Source organism: Homalodisca vitripennis, chromosome 7 (genome assembly GCF_021130785.1).
Source record: "Homalodisca vitripennis isolate AUS2020 chromosome 7, UT_GWSS_2.1, whole genome shotgun sequence".
Taxonomy (NCBI): domain Eukaryota; kingdom Metazoa; phylum Arthropoda; class Insecta; order Hemiptera; family Cicadellidae; genus Homalodisca; species Homalodisca vitripennis.
Genome location: NC_060213.1, coordinates 26,172,292 through 26,191,618, shown reverse-complemented (window position 1 = coordinate 26,191,618; position 19,327 = coordinate 26,172,292). Strand labels below are relative to the sequence as shown.

The 19,327-nt window shown below is 32.9% G+C and overlaps 1 protein-coding gene across 1 annotated transcript; it reads right to left on the bottom strand.

Moving 5' to 3' along the window:
* Nucleotides 1–1,728: 1,728 nt before the first annotated feature.
* Nucleotides 1,729–17,219, bottom strand: LOC124365725 (probable cytochrome P450 6d5). Its single transcript, XM_046821709.1, has 5 exons — nucleotides 17,131–17,219; nucleotides 10,588–11,579; nucleotides 9,041–9,259; nucleotides 8,721–8,966; nucleotides 1,729–1,977 (listed from the first exon to the last, which is right to left on the bottom strand). The coding sequence occupies exons 2-5, from the start codon at nucleotides 11,555–11,557 to the stop codon at nucleotides 1,793–1,795; spliced, it is 1,620 nt and encodes a 539-aa protein (XP_046677665.1). The 5' UTR covers nucleotides 11,558–11,579; nucleotides 17,131–17,219; the 3' UTR covers nucleotides 1,729–1,792.
* Nucleotides 17,220–19,327: the final 2,108 nt, after the last annotated feature.

The window sequence follows — 19,327 nt, the reverse complement described above, 5'->3', positions numbered from 1 at the left end:
TCAGGTACTGAGGTGTAATCCCCAAGAGTAGACAAATTGTTTCTTATATACATTAAAACAGACAATACATAAATAGATGGCAGGGAAAGAATTCTTGATTTTATGAAGAGAGGTTTACAATGTGTTCTAGCTGATACCCCACATATTAATCTGATGGACCTTTTTTGCAACACAAAAAGTCTCTGAGCTCCATGATAATTGCCCCAGAGGGAAGCGCCATAGGACAATAGGCTGTGAATGTATGCATAATAAACACATAGTAAGGTATCTGTGCCTACCCTATCTTTCAGTATCCTAAGTACAAATATACCCTTGCTAACACAAGTTTATGTGATTTTCCCGTTTTCCATTAGATTGAATATTAATTCCAATAAATTTTAAACTAAGAATACTTTAAGTGTTGGAATGATACAAAACTATTTGAAATATAAGAAGATGAATGCTCAATCAAAGAATCATGTTGCCCCATGACAATGGGAACTGTTTCTATGATCTGGGTGATATTCAAGGCTAATTATGAGTTCAGTGGGGGCAGATGATCATCTGCTGTTCAACCCTGACCTGGCTCTCCTGACTATCACGTCTGCTTATCAAGTGCAAGCTTGGTGGTATGTGCTTTGAAAGTGCTACTGGAGTTATAGCTATAACAGATGTTTCTTTGAACAAATTTGGACATGTCAGTCACTTGTTATACTTTCATGTAAGTCCCAAGAGTTATATATTTATAATAGTTTTATTTTTTTACTAATACTTTCCTGGCATTATTTTCTAATCAGCAAAGCCCATTACAGTTGTTTAACTAAATCACAAACCTACAGTTACCTTGAGATTTTTGGGTTTATTGTAGTTTCTCTTATATTATATAATCGCAATAATATTATTAAGACGAGCAGTAGTTTAAGTACTAGAATTATGTATGCTATATACCTGTACATTACTTTTATTTTACTAAAATCTTTTTCATAAAAGTGAAGATTAAGACTTTGATAGTTGAATAGAAATTGTATTAATTTATATAAGAAAAATAAAAACTAAAGGTAAAATATATTGGCTATTTGGTAAATAGAAATAGAAAAATTATTTATTTCCAAGAGCATATACACATACATACAGTTGTAAATTATGTTACCCTTTTACAATACTTACGAAGCAGCGATTTAAATGAAACAGTTTAAATTAATTACAGTAGTTGGATAATATTGATATCATTTAAATAAGAGTTATTAAGACCATATGTTACAGCTAAATATTATGTCTACAATGGAAATTAGCCTACATGGGCAAGCAGCCTGTGTGTAGGGTAGAGTTGTATTGAAAAGTTTAATGTTATCTAAATGTTGAAAAAAAGTGTTACTGTTACGTGTCAATATGTTTTTTAGGCATAAAACTGATATAGTTGTGTCTATTACTAGTTGTGTGATGAAGGAGTTAAGAGATAATATTGTTGTATCACACAAAACCATCGCTGGAAGTAAGACTACATACACAAGACCGTGATATGACGATCACGGGAGGGGGAGGGTCAAGGTTAGGTCGGTCCCCAATATAAGTAAATGAAAGTCTCGCATCCTTGAACTCCAATTTGTAACAACATCTCTGTGACATGATTTTTAAATTTGCAACCGTATCTGATTCAAATAAATTTAATTGTTGAAAATCGTTACATATGTTTCTAAATAGAATATGTGAAATATAGTAGGAATATAAAGGTAATGGTAACTAATAGTGTAGCACATAATAAAAAAAAGTTGTTAATTAAGCAATAGAGTAACAATACCATTGTACTAAACTACTATGACACTTCTGGTTTCAATGATCTCCTTTGAAAAGAAAGGAAAATTCCGTTTTTAACTGATGGCATAAATGAACGAACTTCATACTGAAGAGGCAGTTGAGTTTTGTCACTGAGTTCCACTGTGTATTGAGACATGACTTTGGCCACACCAGCCTTCACCTCCATCACTGCAAATCTCATGGCTGTAACAGAGAATTAGTGTCATTGTTATTGTAGGGCTGTTGAAGACACTGTATTTTGTTTATTATCTGTTCACTAAAAAGTTTGTATTCTATTGCTAAGATGATTGACCTGTTGCAATACTACTTGTTTATTATCTGTCCACTAATAAGTTTGTATTCTATTGTTAAGATGATTGACCTGTTTCAATACTACTTGTTTATTATCTTTCCACTAATAAGTTTGTATTCTATTGTTAAGATGATTGACCTGTTTCAATACTACTTGTTTATTATCTGTCCACTAATAAGTTTGTATTCTATTGTTAAGATGATTGACCTGTTTCAATACTACTTGTTTATTATCTTTCCACTAATAAGTTTGTATTCTATTGTTAAGATGATTGACCTGTTTCAATACTACTTGTTTATTATCTGTCCACTAATAAGTTTGTATTCTATTGTTAAGATGATTGACCTATTGCAATACTACTTTTCTGTGATCATTCAGCAAGCATGAATTGTTGTTTTTATGATTTGGCTGGTTTGCAACATCTATAAGAGTTATAAAACTTCGTCCAATTATACTTTTAAGTATTTTAAATTCATTATAGAAAGTAAAAATGTATGTGCTATTGCTATACATCTATTACATTCCCTTATAAAAAATACAATTGTAGTATATCATCTTTAAAACATTTTTTTCTATAAATTTATTTTTATTATTCGCAATGGTCTATACAGGGTGTAATTGAAATACACAGACAAACTTTAGGAGGTTGTTTCTGGTGTCAAAGACAAACCAAAAAGTTCCTATAAATGTAAGTCCTAAAATGCATAGTTTTCTGTAACACATGTAAAACATATGTTGCAAAGTGATCCTTAAGGTTTTGAAATAACTGTTGTACTGGTAAGCTGTTCTCTATTTCTTAGTTAATGACAACTTAAAACTCTTTTTGATGGTGAGATATTTTTGTTCAACACTTGTAGAATACTTTAATTTTCTGAAACTTGTAAATATGTTACTAGGTTAAAAAAATGCCACAACTTTTTTATCTCTTGAACGATTTCAATAAATGAGGTACCATTTGTTTTAGAATAAAATTTATAATTTTTTTTACTCCAGTACATTTTTATATAGGAAGTATTTATTAAGAAATTCATCATCAAATATTTTAACAAGCCGCCGTTTTTAATTTTGTTGACTAAAGATCTTCAATTTTTTTTTAATTGACGATCTTTACTAGATTAGCATGTGTTGAAAATTTCAACTTTCTACCTTTAATGGTTGTTTAGAAAAAAATTGTAATGTCATAAACATATACAAAACGATGCATTTTAGGACATACATTTATAAGAACTTTTTGGTTTGTTTTTGACCCCAGGAACAACCTCCTGAAGTTTGTCTGTATATTTAAATACCCCTGTATAAACAATACTAAGGTTTCACTGTGCAAAGGTTTGTGCTGCTGCATGGCAGACAAGAGTACAACTAACTACCTTGTCAAATGACGATACTTTTTAGTCAGAATTTGATAATGATATTGCTGTTACCAGCAGCTTGCTCTTATCGTAGCATTCCAATTGGTTAAATATATTGTAACTTGATAAAAATAATAGTAAACCTTTATAACCTAAAAATTAAGTTAAATTATGGAATAGTTACAGTAATTTATTTTACACCATAGAACTTTACAGTTTTCTGTTCATGTCAGACAAACTGGAGATATTTTATAAAATTGCAACACATTATTTTCATAACAATATATTAAGATATCGTATTACTATACAATTACAATAATACTATCGTATTACAATAATTATTATACTCTAGAATTAATAAATAGAATTAACTGGGCCTGCTGGCCCCAAACATCACTACTCCAAGGCCCCTTGTAGATTGTAGAATGCCCTTCTTACTAAGTAGGCTCTTAAACTGATTTTAAAACATTTATTACTATTGATTGATTTAAGTTGAATTTGTAAAGAGTTTTTTAGTTTCGGTACATAGTAAAATAATACATTTTGAGCGAGTGAATACCTGAATCTTTCTAAGCCAATATAATTTCTTTGCCCGGTATTATATGGATTTTCTAGCATAGAAAAGAAATTACAATTTTTATTAAACACTTAAGTTAACATGTGGTAAATTAGTAAACTTGTAATGTAAATAAATAAATAAAAATGCCTTTTATTTAGAGCGTCTCTCAGTACAAACTGCTTTACAGAGCAACTCAAGTCAAACTTAACACTAAGAACTTATACTAAGGTTAGCTATTCTAATTCAACCTATAATAAATCTAAAGTTAAATTGGTGAGCTTAAAATACGCAACAGTCACTTACCACTAGTTACATAAAATCCTTTAATTTAGATCTAAAACTAGACAGTTACTGTGTGCTCTTCAAGCTACCTGGTAGGTCATTGTACAATTTGGGCCCAAAGTAGGAAATGCTCCTCCTAACCGACTTCCAGCCTCACTCTAGGGAAGTGAAGGTGGTTGTCCTGGCGACTGCTACGTTGCGAGACCTCCTGTCTTTGCACAAGTTTTTCACAGAGATAAAGAGGTTCCCTGAATGTTAAGGCCTTGTAGATCATGCAGACTGTAATTATTCTGCATACCTGTTCCATACACAACATATTGGCCGCATCTCGATGAGAGGACACATGGTCAAACCTTTTTAGACAGAATACAAAACGGACGGCTGAGTTTTGCAATCTTTGAATCCTTCCAATGTCCTCCCTCGAGATACTGTTTCCATAGGCAGGATAGCAGCAGTAAAAAACAGAGAAATTCACAAACCGCATGACCTGTAGCTTCGCAGACTCCGATAGTAAATTCCTAAATCTATACAGGCCCCTCAACCTGCCCTAAGCACGTTGGATAGTGTCAGTGACATGATCAGAGAATGTGAGGTCATTATCAAGAACGATGCCGAGGGTTTTCACCTTGTCGCTCACAGCCAAGCCCTCACCACCGATTCTGACCACCACATCTCTGTCACTGAGGGCCTGCACCACATTGTGTGGGGCTACATGAATGACAGAGCACTTGCCTATGTTCAACTGGAGACCATTGTTTACTGACCATGTACAGATGTTTGAAAGGTCAGAATTGATGTTTGCTATGGACTCTTCAGCAGAGCCAGGTTCATACGACAAATGCAACTGACAATCATCAGCGTATAAATGAGCTGTGCAGCTTTGCACACAACTGGGAAAGTCAGATGTGTACAAATTGAACAGCAAAGGTCCAAGACAACTACCCTGAGGTACACCCCGCGTTTTGATCAGAGGGGTAGATGTCTCACTCGCTAGCCTTGTGATCTGATCTCTGTCTTCTAGATACGATCTCACCCATTTGATTGCCTCTTCGTCAAATCCGTAGAAGTGCATCTTAGCCATCAGCATTGAATAATCAATGGAGTCAAATGCTTGGGAGAAGTCTAGCATTACCAGCATGCTGAAGTTCCCTTTATCTTTTGCGTCTAATAGATCAATGAAAAGATTTACCAGGGCAGTACAAGTGCTGTGGCCTTTTCGGAAACCTGATTGCATTTTTGGCAAGATATTCTCTTCCTTCAGAAAATTTTCTATTTGGCGTGTGACGATTTTTTCTAAAATCTTTGAAGCTGCTGGCAATATTGAAATGGGCCTTAATTGATGGACACACTTTTTGGGGCAGCGACCTTTGGGATAAGGCGAACTATACTTGTTTTCCAGCCCTGGGGAAATACTCCGCTGGCAAGAGATTCATTAATGAAATGTGTAATAGCTCACAGGGCGTACGGACTCACGGCTTTTATCATTTGAATTGATATTTGATCACTGCCTATTGCTCTAGACTTGATGTCATTCATTGCTGATTTTACATCTTCTGTTGTTACAGCTGAGAAACAGAACTTACTTATTGAATGGTTTCTTTCTATCTCTTTGAAAGAATGTATACCGGCTTGACTAGCTTTGTTATGACTACCCATTTCAACAAAGTATTTATTGATCTCATTTACATTTAAATGGCTTGGTAAGAAGTCAGCTTTGTTCTTAACCATATCACACTACTTTAAACAGTTCCAGAAATCTTTAGGGTCTTTATTAGAAGTCAGTTTATGATTCAAAAAATCTTTCTTTGCCCTCCACACCATACAGTTCAGCTCATTTTGTATTCTCTTGTACTTCTCCCAATCGGTACTAGCCATGGTTTTCCAGTATTCTCTTCGCAATTTATTTTTTGTCTTTACCAATCTATCTATACTTTTATTTCTCCAAGGGGCTTTCTTCTTTGTGATTCGTTTGCAAACAACTGAGGCTTGCTCATCAAAGACTTCTCTAATATGAGTCGTGATGAAATTCTCAATGTTATTAACCCCTTGGACTTGCATTCCTACTCCCCAATCAATATCAGAAATGTTTTCAACAGCTCTATCAGCATCGAACATTGAGTAATCTCTGTAAGTAACAAACTTTGGCCTTTTTTCTCCTTCTTACATATTATAATACAATAAATAAGCCTGTGGTCCGTTATCTTCACCCCTCTGTGGTCCTTGATTCTAGTTGCATCAATAACGCCAGTCCTCTCAACCTCCACAGACCTGTCCACTATGATGTGGTCTAACAAGGTAGTAGAGGTGTCTGTAACTCTTGTAGGCTCTGTTATCAGCTGTATTGCGTTTGATTCTTTCAAGAGTCGGCATAAGTAGATCGCATCATTAGACGATTTTGAGAGTAAGTTGACTTTTGTATCTCCTAACAATACAACTGAGTCCACTTCAATCGCAAGGTCAACAAAAATAGAGTGAAACAAAGCTGAAAGTGAGGTGTACCTTACACAGGGAGGCCTGTAAACTACACAAATGCCAAGCCTAAGCCCCGTCACCCTCAAGACAACAGAGAGCGACTCAAAACCAGGGTCTACACTCTCACTGAGCGTTTACTAGTCAAAAACAATACCCTCTTTAATGTACAAGGTCACTCCTCCACCCATCTGTACTTCTGAGTGCCCCCGTCTCTTAGGGTCACGGTCTCTGCGCAGCATGACGTACCCTGGTATTTTTTAATTATCTGATTAAATTATCCTATGTAAAGGTACCACTTGATCAGAACAGTTCTCTATAACTGTCACTCTGCCCAATGGCCCATACAAGCCTCAAAGCCCTCTCCTGATACAGAAAAATTTTTCGGAAATTGCAAGAGGTAGTGTGTACCCTCTTGATATAATGCCATAACAGTCTAAATACCACTAAGCCAGCTTGAGGATATTTCTGTCTGCAAATGTTGAGAGGGACCTCTAGGCATATAACGCAGAATTAAATTGCTAGCTGAGTTTTGAAATATGAGTCTCCTATTTTAAATTTGAATTAAAATTAACACCTACAACCTTATTTGAAGAAACATTGTTTAGTGTACGGCTATTTATGGAGATATCTATTGGATAATTTCAATGAAGTACAGTTTTAAATTTCATTATGTGTTTTTGACAATTTAAAAAAACTTGTTCATTTGAATTAAACCATGTTGTAAATTTATTAGTAGTATTGTAAAACAAATCAACAACACGGTTTAAGGATTTAGTATTTAAAATAAGGTTTTTATCATCTGTGATGAGATAAATTGCTTGATAATGGATGGTCTCAGTTGTATTCAGACTTTGAGAAAGATCATTCATGAAAAGTAGAAATAAAAGAGTACAAAGCACAGAGCCCTGAGGCACTCCAGATTTTATAATTGAGAAATATAACTAATAAGTACATCCATTTTGTTCTGTTTCAACATACTGAATGCAACCTTGCAAATATGACCTAAACCATTAAAAATGATAACTCAAAAGCCATCATTATTTTCTAATTTAATAAGGAGAAGTGTATGCATACGTTATATTTAGGTTAGACCTAAACCCAAATTGATGAGGGAACAAAATATTATATTTTTTTCAAATATCTATACATATTATTTTCTCAAAAGCTTTTGAGATTATTGGTGAATGATAAACCCAATTAAGTTTTGGAGAATTACTTTAGTCGTCTTTGATAATATATTGTAATTGTACTCTGACACTAACAGCTGACCACTAACCACTTGTGTAATAATAACGCAGGACAATATGTCATGAAGAGTACAGTGAGTGTGAATCAAGGGCATTTACTAATGGCACCCCACTCACGCAAACAGTACTGGCCAAATTGTACTTATTGTTGAACTACAATTACAATTATTGTTTTGGTAAAAGCCGCTGAGTTTTACTTCAAAATAATTTACTGATTTAATTTTTTTAAGAAGCAGAAATTCTTTGCTGAACATTTTACCGGACTGTAATTATCATTTTAATGATTACAAGTATAGTATGAATTTGATAGACAGAACATATAAAAATATTCTAAATATAATAATATTGTGTAGCATTTCCTAAGTAAAAAATATACCTTATTCAAGAAATTTAAATTATAGTCAAGTGTTTCATACAAACCAATTTTTGTTCTTCTATTGTTGATATTGCTTTTCAGATGGAGCATATGAAGTAATCAAAATATTGTATTTCAAAATACCCTTATCAATTCAAACACACAAAAAACCCAGTCAATCCAAAACATATTTCATAAATTGGATGGATTACCAGGTGCGGAAACCTAAATTATTTATCGCTGAATCAGAATTAACTTTAAGTTATTACAAGTTGGATTGGATTTTACAAGTCAATTAAGAAGCTCAAAGCCTCAAAAATTTAATTGTAACTATGTTTTAGTTTTTAGAATTAATTTCAATATGTTTTACCAATACAAATCCTTGGTCCATCGCCAAAGGGTAAGAATGTAGAGCTTGGCTTGAAGTTGTTACCCTTGAATCTGTCTGGATTAAACTGGCAAGGCTCGGGGTAGTATTGAGGGTCCTTGTGTAGACCAGTAACAGGAATGAGAATCAGCGTTCCCTTCTCTATAATGAGATCCGAATCAGGTACCTTGTAGGGTCGGACACACTCTCTCATCAGCATGGGCAGGAGGTTGTAGATCCTTTGTGACTCTATTGGACAAATATTGTATCAGTTGAAGAAAAACAAACACCAGATAATACAAGTGGTGAATGATTGGACTGACCTTGTATGACCTCGTCCAGGTACGTCATGTCCTTGAGTGCGTCGTATGACCAGTCCTTGTGCCTGGACAAAACAGAGTCCACTTCCTGTTGAAGCTTCTGTTGAATATCTGGGTGCCTGGATATCTCAAACAGAGTAAAGCCAATAGTGCGAGCCACTGTCTCCGAACCAGCAGAGAGGAAGATGACAGTGTTTGAAGTGAGTGCTTCTTCTGAGAACACTATTAGAACATTAAATTTAATTTAATCTATTTAATAAAATTTTTGGAACTACATAAAGTTTCTTCAACAATACAGAATATAAATTTGCATTAATTAAATTTGTATAAATGGCAATAGCCTTATTTAATTTTTTCAATAAACATCAAATCACAAAAAGTACTTGCTCCGCCGGGACTTTTAACAAACAGAATATATATATATATAAGTTCCACGTAATCAAAAGAACAGTGTTATTTCATTTATTTCCAACAGTATAACCACTATGTAATTGAAAAATAATATAGGTAAAAAAGTAAATATAGATAAACCGCTCGCAAAAATTCTGCACAGAAGCAAATATCTGAGTAGCCACATGCAGGAGGGGCCCACCTTCAGTGATGGGGAGTGTGGCAAGCATCTCCTTGTCTGTTTTATCAGCTGTGTAGGTCGTGTCGCACTAACACCATTTTATTTGCACTACAGCTACTTACAAATTCTATAAGTATATTGTATTTTTGTTTGTAGGCCTATACAAGGGTAAAATATTAATTGAACAGACTAATGTAGCCTTAGCCTTATCCAGGGAGCCTGCGTTTTGGTGTGAGGTTAGCCGCTAAGTGGCAGTGGCCAAGTCAGTGGATACAGCAAGTGTGCGAGTGTCGAGCATTGGTGGGGATACTGGGAGAGGGCAGCATCACAGCAGTGAAGGGGTATTTACCCCACCCTGCGTGAACTAAAATCGCCCAGTGTCTTTTTGTAAGTGGTTTACATATAGATTTGTATGTATGGCGTGAACATATAAATTTAGTGGGGTGTTATAAAAACCAGTGTTACCAGTGCTAGATAAACAAAGTTATTTATCTGGTTTTCAAACTGGATGGTGCAAATCTCTTTTGGAGGTTAGAAATTCTTAATGGATGATTAAATTTTCTCAAAACTTCTGTGCATCAATGATCTATTGTTAATTTCTCTCAGAATGTTTCAGAATTATCATTGTTTAGTGTGTCCAATTATAAGTTTGATTTTTCTGAATGTCTTGAAAACATACAAACAAAAATATCTTATTTATGCCAAATGCTTTGCTTTTATACATCATCACCAAGACATAGTTGGCATTTGAAAGTTTTAGGTGCTCTTAAAAGAGGAATCATTTCTCAAAACTTTAAACATATTAAAAAGTTATGTCATTCTTTTAGAATATATCTTCATAGTTTACTTTTTTATTAAAAATTAATAGGGGTGGACTAATGATGTGTGTGACAACAATTATTCTATTCTTTATAACTTTTAGTATATGCTTTCCACTTAAAACACTGGAATTGTTCAGTTATAGCTATGTACAACTTACATTTCTCAGGTGTATCTATGGACTGGTCATCCTCCTGAGTGTAATGCATCTGGTCAATGACTGCATCATCCTCAGTAACATGAGCGGGTACCACATGGGACATGTCTTTCCCACTCTCTTCTTGCTCCTTGAGTGATAACAGCATTTGGAAGTAGTCGTTCCTTTGGACATTGTTTTCCTTACGATATTTAATTGTGGCTTTTGTCAGGTTGGTAAAATATTCTGCAGCCTCACTGGACGACATGCTAATGTTAAGGAAGTCAGATATCTTTGGTGCTATAGTTACAAAACCAAATCTTATAAACCGCAAAGGGGAGAACTTAAACATCTTTTCAACAATCGACTTGAACTTGTTGAAGTCAGGACTGTTTGGTTGAAACTGCAAACCAAAAGCGCAGCTTGCAATTACATCTAAGGTGAATTCAAATAGGAAGTTTTTGGGATCTACACCTCTCGCCATTTCCTTTGTGGACAAATGCTCCTTGAGTTTATCAACCATGTTATCTCCACTTTTTGAAATTTGTTCAAACATTCCTCTCAATTTGCCTGTTGTGAAGGTAGGTGTCAACTTGTATCTCAGTGCCCGCCATACTTGTCCCCTTAACCCAAATAGAGTTTTGGAGAAGATATCTTTCTTAACTATAGGTCCTCCTCTGTCTTGAAAGTAAGTGAAATCTTTCACTAGAACCTTGTTAATTAAGACTGGGTCTCTCACCATAAGAACAGGTCTTTTGAATTGAAAGAGTCCTGCGTACTTTTCATCAGGGAACTGTTTGTAAATCTCTAAAACTGCATCTGCTTGCGACTGTTTGCCTAGGAAGGTGCCCCATAACAGTCCTTTTTTGACATTAGGTACACCTCTTTTGTCCCAGTAGTCGTTATTGTTTGTGATGTACCAGTACACTAGGTATAGAGCAGGAATGACAGCTATTAGAACATCCACAAATATAGAGCCAGTGGTCACAGCCATATCTGTGACGTTACTTCTGCATCTGAAATCAATAAAATAACAGACTTCATTAACACAAAATCAAAGTTGTGCAACAAAGCTTTACTACATTACACTCAACTATAAAAAAAATTAAATATACCACTCAACACATTGCGTAAAGTACAAAATCCTATTTTCAATTCCAATTTATTGTACTGTAGTGTTCAGTCAGCATCAGCAGAGTCGACAGCTGTGTCTGTGTAACTGTATCTCTCTACAACAACCTGATAAATCTCTCTTACACTGCTCTCTGCTATAATTTCCCACAACCAATATAACACCAATCTGTCCCTAAGATATATTTTTATCCACAATCTACTGTTGTAAAAATTTAAACAAAATGTTTAAAATAAATAAAACCACTTTTGCTAAAATGAAGGGTCTGTCACCATGGCCAGCATTCATCGATAAAATTGAAAACCTTAAAATGCGTTTAAGTTACCACATTGTTTTTTATGGCACAAAAAACTACTACTTGTACTGAAAAATACAGCACACCTTTTGAAAACTTTCAATTATTTGAAACTTCTAATGACAAAATTTAAATTCCTGCCTTTCAAAGTGCTCTGGTAGAAGCACAAAAAACTGCTACATGACCAACAACATTTGCCTTAAAAAATCAAAGAAAATACTCTAAAAGAAAAAATTATAAAGCTGTCAACAAATGAAGAGCAAGATTTAGAGACTCTTAACTCTTACTGCTGAAGCTGGTAGTCTCCTTCTAAATAAACATAGTCTGCTAAAGAATGGAATTCATGATTTTAAAATTAATTATAGCTCATCTCACTCAGAATTAGAAGACAGATTAAAAGAATCCAAAAATAAAACTGAAATCCTTTCATAACACATTGTAAATTAAAAAATCAGGAACCTTCATATCAAAGAATAAACTGAATCTACTTCACTATGGCAGTAAACTTAATCTTGCTAAATCAGAATACCTTGGATGAATATAAAAAAGTCTCAGCAATAACTGGAAAATATGCTCAAGCTACAATATCAATCATTAAAAAAAACTCAACAATAAAGTGAAAGCTTTGAATGATGCATTCATAATTAGCAAACTTGATGCTGAAGGTTAAATACAAACATTGCAAAGGGAGAAAGGAAGGGCTCAGCTACTTGCATTTGAAGCAGATATGGGAAAAGAAAACAAGCAGTAGCCATCCAATCTATTACAGGACAAAGCTAATTGTAACGTGGTTACCGTTGAAACTCGGATTCGCTGGGGCTTTAATGGAAGAATAATTGTTCCAACAGCAAAGAAAACAAGCAAAAGTAAATCGACAGACACCTCGGATGATAGTGTTAATGAAAATCCGTAGGAGAGTCTATGGTTTCATATCATAGACAGATTGAGGGTTAAGTCAATTTCCACACAGACTTATTATATTGTTATTAATTCCACAATCACACACGGAGTAACTAATGTTGTGAATATTGTAATAACTCTGCTATCTAATTTTTGAATACATACACATCTAATGTAAATAATATTGAAATAACATTTTTCATCGGAAGCAGATATGTTTAATTGATGTGCTCCAATGTGTCTCTAAATCGAGTTCATCATAAAGTGAAGATGTAAAAAAGTACCCTCCACCAAAATAGCTAAGGAGTGTTTCTTTTAACTCAATTCTTAATCTGGATGTTTTTTTCGAAATATTCTTAAAGTTGATAAAGTTTTAAAAATTTAAAAAAAAGGAGATAAATCATACTATTCTAGTTATCTACGATTCTAGTTAGATACGAGATACAAAATAGGATCAACTCAGCAAATAGATGTGCATATGCATGCAATAGGATACTTTCAACCAAATCTCTCTCTCACAAAACTAAAACTAGAATATACAAAACAATTATATGTCCAGTGCTGTTGTACGGATCCGAAACGTGGAGGCTAAAAAGAAGGATGAGAAAAAGCTTCTAGTTTTCGAGAATAGAATTTTACGTAAAATTTATGGGCCATCATATGAACAAGGGGTATGGAGAAGAAAACATAATAGAGAAATCAGGGAGCTCTACAATAGTACGGATGTAATAGGAGAAATAAAGTGCAGAAGACTCCGTTGGGCAGGCCATGTTTTGAGAAGAGAAGAGAAATGCAAACTGAGGAGGGTAATGTACGGTAACCCAGAAGGAAGACGACCCCGTGGGAGACCGAAAGTGAGATGGTGGAACCAGGTGAAGGCTGATATGGAGAAGGTGGGCGCTTCAGAGGAAGATGCGGAGGACCGTTCAAGATGGAGGAGCTTTGTTGGTGCGGCTAAATATCACCTCCGATATAAATGGCCCTGGGAGTAAGAGTAAGAGTAAGTAAGTATTCTAGTTATCATCCGATTTCACTAGTACCTATATTTAGTAAGGTTTTTGAATGTTGTATAAAAGAGCAATTGCACAATTACTTTGTTGAGAGAAAACGTCTTTGAAAAGAGCAGTTTTTGCTTTGCAGTTAAATTGGTCATTAAAAAAATCTTGAGAAGCATCGAAAACAAGGAAACATTATCTGCCACTTTAATTTACCTGTCTAAAGCATTTGACAGTACCTATATTTCATGATTTGCATTTAATAAATCTTTATTGTTATGGTATTCAAGGAGAAGAGTTTAACTTAATGACCTCCTATCTAAATAATAAGAGGCAAATGGTTTGCTCAAGGTTCTCATGTATCAGAGTTTAAAACCGTTCAAATTGGCCCTCAAGGCTCTATCCTTTGGCCTTTTTCATATGTTACAACTGTAAATTATTTTGCATTTACTGTACCCTGTATTCTGTCTTATATGCAGATGATACCACATTACTAAATTTTGGGAAAGATTTAATTAGCTTAGATATTGTGCAGAGTAATGTTATAAGATCACTTTTTATAGGTTTACTGCATATTATTTAAATATAAACGCTAATAAAACAGACACTACTATTTTATTTTAAGCTCTGCTGTGGCAAATAGAAGTAACTCAGTTAGAGGTTCATTTGGATGACAGGCTTAGTTGGGATACTCACACAAGTAGTTTATGTACAAAGTTATCTAGGGTTACTAACTTATGGGTTAAGTTTATGTGTAAATAGAGATACATTATTAACATCATATTTTGCAATTTTTCACTCACTTCTGTCACATGGAATAATCCTGTGGTACGGTACAATAGTAATGGACCACAAAGAGTTTCCCTATAGTAAAAGCAAGCTTTCAGGTTGATCAAGAATATGAAGGGTAGAGAATCTTGTGTATACTGTATATACACTTGGCTCTGAACCATGTAATAAACCACATTGTGGTATTTGTAAAATTATGGATAGGACCGATCAATTCCAAAGTAGAGTCACTAAGAAAACTTATCCAATAGCTGGTAAATTGGATGGTACCTCCAACAATTCAATTTACCAGCTAACTTGTAAGTTTTGTCCCAAGGACTACATTGGGCAAACCTCAAATTCTTTGCGGGTAAGAATGACCGGTCACCGTTTTTCTATTAATCGCAAAGACAAAAAAACCAGTAGCCTTACACGCTATTCACCATAACAAAAGCTTTGAGGATTGCTGTAAAGTCAAAGATATAAGCAAAATTAAACCTATTGAAAATAGCTGTTGAAATGATTTGAATCTAAGGAATAATGAATTAGCACACCAACTTATATTAAAATCAATACAACCATATGGACTTAACATTCGCTAACTTATTGTTTTTTTCCTTAGATTCTGATCTATAAATTTACCTTAATTCAAAATTATATTATGTTATTATTTTTTTAAATCAACAACTAATCAAAACTTGTTTGAGTGTGAAAATTGTTATTTGCATTTAGAAAGATTGCTATGTCCTCTGTAGACTAATGGTTATAGTCTCAGCTCTCTAACCGAAAGATCACTGGTTCAAATCCCAGGGAGGTCCAATCATGTACTTTGTACTTTTAAAGTAAAAACCAAAGCACTTCGAAGCCGGATTAGCTGACGCTGAGGCTTAAATGAGATTAAAAAAACTTTTGTTTGTTTGTTATCAGGTATTTCTTCTTTTGTATTTTATGTCATTCAGTGTATGTTTATATAGTGTACTTGAGAAAGCTGCAATTACAACGAAATATTGTACAGTAAATAATTGTAGTTTTCTTTTAAAACTGCTCTAAGAGAATATATATATTATTTTTTTTGTCAAAGTGGACGAAAATCGAAATGGGTATGAGATGCATCACAATATCCATAACTTTAACACAAGGACCAAATATTATTGTAACATATGTTAAATTTTATTCCACTAAAACTTGAGAAGTTAAAAAAGCCACTGCTGTAACAGAGGTTTAACTTTTCAATAAGTTACCTGGTAGAGTATGGACAAGCCTCAGTAAATTTAAAATTGTTCTTTTAAATTGGCTTTTTAAAACTCCTTTATACTCAGTCAATGAATTCTTAGCCTGTGACACAAGTACCTTAATGTTTTAACTGTAAACTTTGTGTTTTTTTTTTATTATTGTATCTGTTTTAACTTTGTTAACTGTAATATAGTTTTCATTAGTTGTATAGCATGTGTTTACTGTTTTTCTGAGAATGTCTATTGCGCCCTCATGTATTTAATGACAATAAAGCTTATCCGTTTTTTATTCTTTTAAATAATACAAATTTAAATTGTGATGTAATATTTTAACTCAGTATTGTAGTGTATTTGTTGATAATTATTGTGAATTCCATTCAAACTAGTCCCATAAGTAACTGATGATAGTATTATGAATTTAACTATACATCCATACAAATAATTTGTATAAGAGCTTTAAATTTTTAAATAATATTCCGAAATAATAGTTTCAGCTTTGTTAACACTCTTATCACATTCAGTTATCTATTACTTCCTGCATACTGTGGTTCACAAACCAAGTAGATTACCAAGTTTTCTTTGTTTTATTCTGTCATTCCCAAATACATTTTTTATCATATGTTTGGTTATAACCTTAAATAAAGGATGGTAAAAGTTACTCACTCAACAATTTATAAATTATTGTTCTTGTTCAAAGCAAATCATACTTGTTTATTAAAAATAATTAAATGCTGCTCTGTCCTGTTGAATTAATTATAAATCCCTGAGTCTAAAAAACTATAAAATACAGTTGAGTATTTCCTCAATTCAATTATTTACTCAATTCTGTATATTTTTTAAATACTGTAGCTAAAAACGTTAAACACATATAAAATACATGGCTATTTAACTAGATTGTATAAACATATTACTTTCAAAATCAAACAACAGTACAACTATTTTCAAAACCAAGGTTATAATATTGTTTAGTAAATTTATTTAAAAAAAGGTTTTCTCCTAATTATTATACAAACCATCAATAAATTTAATATTATTTAAATGATACTGCATTATTAATTTTATTGTTTTCATGAAAATTATTTAACACAATAATTTACTTTCTGTACATTATAACATTTCAATAGCTGGAACATATTAAACAAGTAAAAACTGTTTACTACAGTAGACTGTTTCAAAATTAATTATTTTCCTGATTGTTTACAAAGTTAATGTATAGATAAAATAGTTGCAGTAAAATTAAATTACCTAAAAAGAATCAGCTGATAACACACTGAACAATATTTTACTGCGCACTTCTACTAACAGAAGCTGGCTATGAGTGGATAATTCACAGGTCCAGCAGACGTCATCATTAAACCCTCTCTATCTCTCTCTCTCTCTCTCTCTCTCTCTCTCTCTCTCTCTCTCTCTCTCCACATCCACTCTCAAGGACATCCAGTTATGATAATTTGCTGTCAGTCCATATGTAAGTTTAAATTTCAGGAACCCATTTGTTTAGCTGACGTTTAAAACCTCAGTTACACATGAATTAGCAATAAAAATTATCAGAATTACAGCTTTTACTCTAATTGTTATGATTTTAGTTATAACTGATGTAGCTTATTTTATTTTTCACCTACTTGCAGTATTAAATTCTAACAAGTTGAGTAAGACAAATACACCTTATAAGCATTTTTACTAGGTAAAATTTATATAAAAATATTATATAGTATTTGTGGCCAATAAGGTAGCCAGGAAAACAATTTTGGGGGGGGGGTCAGGATAGATGATATTTTCCCAAAGTAGACAGAAAGTAAAACCTCATTTTGTTCCTTAAAAAGTTCTTGATCCATATCTGGGTTGAGAACGATCTTTCAGCATTAGTACATATCAGTAATACGGAATTATTTCAATAATAATAATCATTTACTTAAAAAGTAATTGAAACAATTAAAAATTTGAGTACTGGCTAGATCTTTGTTTATGGTCAAAAACTTCCTTGTTATACTTTATGGGTTTACTGAAAAATAACAAATTTTACACATAGGAACCAAAATGTTCAAAATACAAAATGTTTTGAAAAACTAAATATATTTGTTGGCAATGACATTTTTTTATTATGATTTTCTTCTTTTTTACCAAAACTGAATAAAGATCAATTCCTACCAAGTAGATCCTTTAATACTAAATGCATGGTTACATGAAATACAAAATAAAAGCAACGGAATTAGTTTGTGACGTGTGTTAATGTTTTATTATTCTTAAATGACATTTTTCAAAATATTCTGTAAAGTTCAAACATTGTCTCAATTGGCTTAATACGTAGTTAAATAACATGCAATATTGTCCAATTTTCCATTATAACACAGCACAAACAATAAAAAATGAATGGGCTCTCAATTTTGTGTATAAACTTGGAAATATGATGCGTAAAAAGTTTGCAGCAACTGAATTATATTCATCTTTTGGATTTTATACCTATTTAACATTTTTAAAGGTACATTTAAATATACTGGGGTTTACAGAAAGTATAATTTATAACCACTTAAAAATTTCAATTATCGTACGTAAGATATTAGTGCCTAGATAAATACTGTATGAACTTGTCCCCTTAACATGCTCAATACATTATTTTGTATTTAATCATTTCAGCACGAATAAAGAATTTTAGAAAGAAGTTTGTCAAGTAAATATTTGTGGCCAGCTAAAATGTCATATTTCTATATGCAGCTGTTAATATGTCGTTCCACAATGTTAAAGAAAAGGAAACTATTTTTGAGTATCTGCATGTACACATACACATTTTAGTTTATTTAGTTTGGCTTTATGACAGAGTTTAAATTATATTACCAATGTATTACAAGTTTGAATAATAATTGTGACGTTATGTAGTAAATCTTGCCTTTGCTTTTGCAGCACAGTACTATCAAGTATACCAATTAAATCTGCATTTAAAAGTGTATTTAGAATAGATTCTTTAATTTTCTTATCAAGTCAAACGCTGAGCAGAATAAAATTATTGGGTTGAAATAAGAAATGATACTATACTTCCAAAATGTATAATGCTTATATAAACAAATGTGTCAGTTTGATCTCTATGTTTTTACATCTCCATGCATTTAAATGGGATGTTTGAATGTCATTTAGCAAGACAATAACATTGAAATGATAATATACTGTATAGCTTATATGTTATTCTAGTGTTTAATATGCCACACAATCTTCAATATTCCGTAGTAATATTATGATCAACAATAACTCTAGCTTGGAAACTCATATTTTGTCTTCCCGTATATTTCTACACAAGACTTTGAAATTTGTAAATCTTTTACTCACTTTATTTTTTAAATAAATACAATTTTGCTGTCCCCTGCACCCAATTCAGCAATATTTTCTGAAACTAACATTTACATTTAAGAATACTATCATAATAACTCACTTATAATAAATACAAGTTCCGTTT

What these genes read in the sequence shown, in the direction of transcription:
- LOC124365725 (XM_046821709.1), bottom strand. Translation starts at nt 11,557, where the DNA reads ATGGCTGTGACCACTGGCTCTATATTTGTGGATGTTCTAATAGCTGTC. An exon ending in CATAGATACACCTGAGAAAT is followed by an intron (nt 9,260 to 10,587) that starts GTAAGTTGTACA and finishes ATGTTCTAATAG; the next exon opens with TGTTCTCAGAAGAAGCACTC. An exon ending in TGGACCAAGGATTTGTATTG is followed by an intron (nt 1,978 to 8,720) that starts GTAAAACATATT and finishes TCTCTGTTACAG; the next exon opens with CCATGAGATTTGCAGTGATG.